Below are 7,500 nucleotides of genomic sequence, written 5' to 3'. Positions count from 1 at the left end.
GCTTTTCTCTATCAACTACAGGACTTTCTTTGGTATCCGGTACCTTCAACGGAATATGTTCTCCAACTTTTTTAGCTTGACTTCTCGTGGTTACAGCACAAGCTTCTTGTACAGGAACTTGCCAGCTTGGGTCTGGGTCGTCAGCGGCTCTTGCGCCTGGTACATTACCAATAATTAAATCATAAACAGCATCGGGAAGACACTGCGCTTCCACTTGGCCCTTGAGATAAGGTGTATCAACATCAATCTTTGCGATGGGAACTTTCCTTGCCGTATTGTCAATGAGCAGCATAACATTAAATTCGCCAGTAAACTGATCCTCTGACACAAGGTCCCTCTTTACTACAATTCCACTACAGCCAGTATCTCTCAGGACATCAACAGGCTTCTCTCCAACTCTACCTTTCACGACAGGCATTTTACTTCTCACTCCAGTCAACGGTTCAACACAAGCACTACTCAACAATGGAATCTTCTTACCACAGGCTAACAGCAGCTTATCATCTTTAATACAGGCCTTAACTTCTTCATCAGTAGGTTTATCCTCAGGTGGTTGAACTAAACAACTGGCACTCACTTGACCACGCTGCACAGGGTTACCATCCCTACTTTGTCCTCCTGATCTGCGTCCACCTGATCGACAGTTTCTAGCTTCATGTCCCTGCTTACCACATAGGAAACACTTTCTTGTTAGGGTTGGGCAGTTGACAGCTTTATGACCTCGGGTGTTGCACTTAAAGCAATGCAGAGCTGGTGGATTAATCTGCATGTTCTTGGCTTCGTCCCTCTCAGGCTGTACTGTTGGCTTTCTGCTCGCTGAGCTGAACAAATGTTTACCATGAGCCTCCAAGTACTGGTCAGCGATCTTCGCAATCTTTGCTAGAGTCTCAGGTGCCCTTTCTCGCAAGTGAATTGCCAAATCCTTAGGGCAAGAGTCAATAAATTGTTCTTTCACGATCAAGTCCTTAAGACCATCAAAGGATTGCGCAGTATCCGAAAGCTCTAGCCAACGTAACAGGTATCTGTCCAGTCGCACAATAAACTGCTCCGGACTTTCGTCAACTTCCGGTTTGGATGCTCTAAATTTCCGACGATAGCCGTCTTCGGTAAGGTCATATCTCTTCATTAACGCAATCTTTACCCTGTCATAATCCTTAGCTGCGTCCTCCGATAGACGTGAATACACTTCTAGTGCCCGTCCAGACAACAGAGCACTGAGCTTCGATGCCCATCCATCTTTTTTCCACTTAGCTGTCTCCGCAAATCTCTCGAACCTCTGCAAATACGCGTCCAAATCGTCCTTACCATCAACAAACGAGGGGAGTTTAGGTGCCTTAACCCGATCCTCTCTCACTTCAGGACGTCCGTCAGCACTCTCCACAGCCAAACGTGCAATTTCCAGCTCATGTTCTCTTCTTGCCGCTTCAATAGCCTCTTTCTGTTTCAACAGCTCGGCTTCCATCTCCAATTTTCTTAGTTCGCGTTCTTGTCGCCTGGTTTCTCTCTCTTCGTCTTCTCTTCTTTTATCTTCTTCAAGTAATCGACGTTTCTCTTCCTTTTCTTCTTCAAACCGCCTCCTTTTTTCTTCTCTTTCTTCCTCCAATTGTCTTCGTTTTTCTTGTTTTTCTTCCTCTTCCCTTCTTTTATCTTCCTCTTCCCTCCTTCTTTCTTGTTCTAATTGTCTGCGTTTTTCTTCACGTTCTTCCTCTCTACGTTTCTCTTCGCGTTCTTTTTCTTCTTGTTCACGCACAAATTCAAGCAGCTTTTCTCCTTCCAGACCAAACTTTTCGCCAAGCTGAATAAATTTCTCCATTTTCACAGCACTAAAATTCCACGGCTCTTTCACTCGCTACAACTTTTTTCCACAGCGCAGCTACTTCCTTCCAAGTTGTGATCCTTTCCTGGTTTCTGTAGTCGGCAAACAAATGAATTCCTCTCCAGGACCAGGCCCCCAATGTTACGAGTTCGAATGTTTAGAGGAAAGGTAGCTTGCAAACTAAACTGAACGCAGGGTTGTCGGAACAACAACAAGAAGATTTATTCCAAAAATGAACGTAGTTTCCACGAAGTAAAACTCTGAATAACACGTACTCAATAAACTTACACGGCCTCCGCCAACTTGGATAAACACAGCTTCTGTCACACTTGACTGAACACGGTTAACGCCAACTCTCTTCGCTTGTGAAAAACTAGTTAAAAAAACACTCCGTTCGGACTCGTCTACTTATATACTCTGACAATAAACTTCTAGAACTTTCTAAATTAGTAATGAATCTAATTATAGAAAAATTACAAAACACACCGATTTAGAAACGCTTACGCACGAACCTAAAAATAAACAAACTACGAACTCTCGCGAAGCTTCTAGACAGTAACGCTTGTCACGCAATACTATTTTTCGTAACAATCACGCTTTACGCCTGCCTCCTTGACGAGGGGGATTTATTTGGATCTATTGTCTATTGTCTAGTTTGGATGTTATAAGAAGCCTGAAAAGATTCATTTCTCGTCGCGGCCGACTCAGACAACGGGCGTACGTTTGTAGGAGCTGCGAAATGGCTCTCTTCAAAGGCAAACGTTGCGGAGTCTTGGAATGATTTGCGAATACCCTCACAACAGAGCACGAGTTACAAAAGGAAACCTAGTTAATTTCTCTTAAAGTTTTCCCTGTAGAGATTTACCAGTATGGGTACCGATATAATAAGGCTGACTTCAAAGCATGCAGTTAGGTTTCAGGCTTTACACGCCATACTAGTTCATCGTTTGCACAGATGTATTGCGATCTTCTTCTCTGAGTCGTTTCATTTATTAGGTAATAATTTTCCAACATCACTGAAATCTGGGTTTTTTCTCCTCTTTTGGTCACGTCAAGGCATAATTTCGATTTTATTTTCCTGACACGGCAAATCACGCAGTAATTTTCTTGTACGATTTGTGTCGGAGTCTCCTTTATATATATTTAGTATATACTAAAAAAGTGGATAGCGTTGAAAACGCACTCTGATTGGCTGCTCAAACTCCGGATATCCTTTGCTATTCACCTCCGAGAAACTCGCGAGGAATTTATGCCCGAAAATATTGTAATCGTTGGAGGAATAATGAGTTAAAGTCATCTCTCTTTGTGCTATAATATCTCACTGTTTTAGTATATACTAAAATAACTATTCACCGAAGTGGAGGTGGCCAGTGGTGGATGTTTACCTCAGTAAATGGTCACTGAATGGTAAATATCTACTACTAGCCACCTCCACTGAGTTTTTAAATATAATGTCCACCCTGGTTACCGTATCAAATGTAATAAGTTGAGATAAGTTGATTGCCTCATTCCGAGCGTGCGCCTGCAAGTAATCTTTTCCAGCGTGGGTTCCAGGCCCATTTTCAGGGCGCGGTAAGAGGAGTCCCGGAACGGGACTAAAGATGAGAGCGTTTACAAATTAGGATGATTCATTTGAATTGCAGATAATCCATACAAATTCCTTGCACAAAAAGTATAGGGAATTGTATGGAGCTCTCCAGGATACTTACCGTGCAAGCCGTGTGTGTCTTCTCATGTGAGAGCACTCGCCTCCCACTAATGTGGCCCGAGTCCGGCAGTCGATTCCCAGACTAGGCGTCATATGTGGATTGAGTTTGTTGGTTCTCTACTCTTCACCGAGATGTTTTCTCCGGGTACTCCGCTTTCCCCTCTCCTGCAAAACCAAAATTTGACTTGAATTGCGTCAATTGTTAATTTCAGTTTACAGTGTCCCCAATTAGTGCTCCAGCGCTAGAACGACTAGACACTCAAATAAAGTTCCTTTCCTTTCACCTGAAACACATTGCTACCCGTCATTTTACCAAGTAGAGTCTTGTGTTTACGACGGTCTTCAAATTTGTTTTCAGTCTCCCATGCTGTATCGGCTTGGGCTTCAAGAGGGCTTCGCTATGACTTCACTGTTCCCCGCTAGTCCCCGGTCTGGGAGGGGGGGGGGGGGGAAGGGATTTACATTAATTGGTGCATAAAAAACCTCAATCACAACGCCGGGATGAGATCAAGATCACAAGGGGGATCTTTCAAGGAGATTCATTCTCACCTCTGCTATTTTGCCTTGCCCTTGTGCCGTTAACATCAGAGCTGGCTACATGTAGAACATGTGGGTATGGTTAAAAGATCTCAAACACAAGTGCTCCTACCAGCGATCTGTTTTATGTGGATGGTCTAAAATTGTACAGCAAGAACAAGTTGGAGAACTGAAAATAGTGAAACAATTCATGAACTGATGATATCGGTGTGAAATGTGGACTTGAAAAATGTGTCAAAGCTAGTTTCAAGAAAGGTAAACTGGCCTCAACTGGTAATATAGTAATAGATAATGACACAGAAATATTAAAGAGAGTTGGATCAGGAAGGCATACAAATACCTGGGTGTAGATGAAAGTGATGGCATCCAGCATAGCAACCTGAAGGAGAAGATAAGAAAAGAATATAATAGGAGAATAAGATCGATCCTAAGAACTGAGTTCAATGGAAGAAACAAAGTAGAAGCTATCAATAGTCTTGCAGTCCCAGTTGTGTAATATAGTTTTGGCATCATTGACTGGAAAATATCTCAAACGATTGACGCAAAAACACGCAAGCTATTGAACATGCACGAGATGTTACATCCTAAAGAAGACGGTGGAAACACTGTTCATCCCAAGAAAAGATGGAGGAAGGGGCCTGATTGATGTAGAAACAGCATTCAAAACAGCAACAATAGGGCTCGATCATTATCTGAAGCACAAAGAAGGGCAATATCCAAACAGGTGCTTAATCAATAATAATAATAATAATAATAATAATAATAATAATAATAATAATAATAATAATAATAATAATAATAAAAGCTTTATTTAACCATGGTATCCTTATCACTAAAAAGTGGTCTTCTAAAGACCCGTGCCTATTAACACTAATAAATATAATTTGTTACCTAGTTCTTAAACGAGAAAGCCAGACTGTTCTATGTTACTGGGCCCCTACAACAAAAACTCTTTTTAGGGCCTCAGTGTTCGGCCGCGGAATAAACAGGTAATTATGTTGGCCGCCCTTATATCTGTGAATGTTATTTACGCTGGCGAATTTATGAGACAGGTGGTTCGGGTACAAGGTTATTTACTGTTTTGAACATTAAAGATTTAAGTTGTTTTTTACGCTAGGCCGGAAAGCGCTTACTTTTCACTCGCGAGGCAGTATAAACAAATCTCCTAATAACCTTGAAACGTTCAGACGACAAGAGCAGTGCGATTAAGGCTAAATTGTAGAATAGTACGACTACACCGATACTATTCGGGTACTATTTTCCGATTTACCACTAAGATTTCTATCCATTTTACTCGGCTTTTACCTATTTTACGATTTTACCTTACTAATTAAGGTGGTGTAGAAATCAGTCTCAGATTGTCATTCTACGATTCTCCCGAAAGTACGATTTTATATTAAGATGCTTTTGAAATCATTCTTCCGATTCTACGAGGCTAAGATCATTCCGCGATGATCAATTCAGCGGTAATCAAGTTTTGTGTGTAGAGTGAAAAATAGAACGACTTAACCGTGTCATCACGTCGTTTTATTTGACAGTACAAATGAGAGCAGAAAATATACTGGTTTCAAGGAATGCACAACTCCCGCTACCAGCCTCATCTTGAAATATTCAAAGAGATTAGAGGAACAAACATTGAATGCGCTGATTAGAGCAATCACTTTCTGAACAGTTTCAAACGCGTGTGATGGAATGGCTAAATTTAAGTTAAAAGTATGCATGTGGTATTTCACCGAAACACGCTAGGAACTCATATGACCATAACCACTTCGGCGCTACGCGCCTCGTTGGTTATCTATCACTTCAGATACAGCGCGCCCTCGTAGATTAATTGTTAAATATATATCATTCAGTGCTTCGTTCGACCATAATCGGAAGAATCGTATCATGATTGGAACAATCGGACAATAAAAATCAGCAAAATCGGAAAAATCGTATAATCGACGCAATCGTAAAATAAAAATCAGTATGATCGGAAGAATAGTGTAATCGAAACAACCAGAGTGTCGGAAGAATCGGGAAAATCAGTATTATCGGAAGAATCCTATAATCGGAAGAATTGAAGAATAAAAATCAGTATAATCGGAAGAATCTTGTAATCGGAACAATCGGAAAAAAATAAGAACAATCGGAAAATAATAATCAGTATAATCGGAAGAATCGGAAAATCAGTATTATCGGAAGAATCCTATAATCGGAATAATTGGAAAATAAAAATCAGTATAATCGGAAGAATCGTACAATCGGAACAATTGGACAATAAAAATCAGTATAATCGGAATAATCGTATAATCGGAAAGATCGGAGAATAAAAATCAATATAATCGTAACAATCGGAGAATAAAAATCAGTATAATCCGAATAATCGTATAAAACAATTGGCGGAATCGTATTAGAATCGGAGAATCGGAAGAAATCGTATGTCAAAACTCATATTTTACTGTGGTCCTATTTAGGCATAATCGCACCCTTCTGGAGACGTTCAGACTGCGGAGAATGATGACGGATTACCGAAAGACATTTTTGCAATCAAAACAGATTTCAATATCTGGTATCACGCAAGTGACAATTCGGAAATTCAAAGTTGTAAAAAGGAGATAAAAATTCAGAAGAACTCACGATTTGATGACGTTACTGTGAAAACCATCCATTGTGTTAATTTATTTCCGGTACACATGCATTTAAAATGAGAGGTTGCTAAGCAGCTTCCGGGTGATGGAGCCGTCTTTGAGTAGCGGGTGCTTGTTTCCTCTCCCTCTTCAGTGTCATATTTCGTTGTTGTTTCTTGTTAATGTTGTAAGAACTTACGGAGATTTCCTCTCAGGTGGGTTTTAATTTCTAAATAACTCCCGGCATTGTAGAAGCAGTTTCTACGCGCGGGCAGAGTTCGTATTCTCTAAAAGCAGTGTTATTGAATACGCAGCCAGTAATTACGTGACGCTCGTTAAGTGAAATGTAACCTTTTTGTTTTTATTTCCATGTCGGTTGCAGGGATCGTTAAATTAGGGTTATGTTGCAGAAGCAATCTGTAGATCCAACGTTAAGGTTCTCAGAATTTGCAAGTCGTTAACTTCTTAAGTAAAATACAAGGCTGACTATTATTAGCAGAACTACAGCAGCAGTTAAGCTTCTCAGAATTTGCACGTCGGTATGAACTTCATAAGTAAAATACTGAATTATTGGCTGAATTATTGGCTTAGATTTACTTTAGAGAAGTCGATACCTTGGGTTATAACATTTCATGGATATTCTAACGCTCTTTTTCAGTGCAAGCTCCAGTGACGTACGTTGTTGCTGGAAAAGATTTATCTTTGGATTGTGAGATCAACGGTACATCCCTCCCCTCTTCCCAGGTTTCTTGGAAACATGAAGGGGCGTGGCTACACAATTTGACAAGGCGAGTAGGCCGGAAATTGCAGTTAGTGATTCCAGGAATTAC

The 7,500-nt window shown here is 40.7% G+C and overlaps 1 protein-coding gene and 1 long non-coding RNA gene across 2 annotated transcripts in view; one reads left to right on the top strand and one right to left on the bottom strand.

The window, feature by feature from the left end:
* The window catches only part of LOC138007715 (uncharacterized), a 15,313-nt gene extending 8,607 nt beyond the window's left edge, over window positions 1-6,706 (bottom strand). Inside the window, exons 1-4 of the long non-coding RNA XR_011124096.1 lie at window positions 6,681-6,706; window positions 4,402-4,440; window positions 4,074-4,198; window positions 3,526-3,689 (exon numbers count right to left, since the gene is read on the bottom strand). This is a non-coding gene — a long non-coding RNA (uncharacterized lncRNA). The remainder of the gene's footprint in view (window positions 1-3,525; window positions 3,690-4,073; window positions 4,199-4,401; window positions 4,441-6,680) is intronic.
* Window positions 6,707-6,769: 63 nt separating this feature from the next.
* LOC138007712 (uncharacterized) overlaps window positions 6,770-7,500 on the top strand; it is a 28,409-nt gene continuing 27,678 nt past the window's right edge. Inside the window, exons 1-2 of the mRNA XM_068854770.1 lie at window positions 6,770-6,885; window positions 7,329-7,500. The exon at window positions 7,329-7,500 is cut by the window's right edge and continues 95 nt beyond it. Coding sequence (XP_068710871.1) covers window positions 6,777-6,885; window positions 7,329-7,500 — 281 coding nt within the window. The 5' untranslated portion in view covers window positions 6,770-6,776. The remainder of the gene's footprint in view (window positions 6,886-7,328) is intronic.

The sequence above is a fragment of the Montipora foliosa genome, chromosome 6 (assembly GCF_036669935.1).
Source record: "Montipora foliosa isolate CH-2021 chromosome 6, ASM3666993v2, whole genome shotgun sequence".
NCBI lineage: Eukaryota > Metazoa > Cnidaria > Anthozoa > Scleractinia > Acroporidae > Montipora > Montipora foliosa.
The sequence above is the reverse complement of the archived record's forward strand: the minus strand, read 5'-3'. Positions and strand labels throughout refer to the sequence as shown.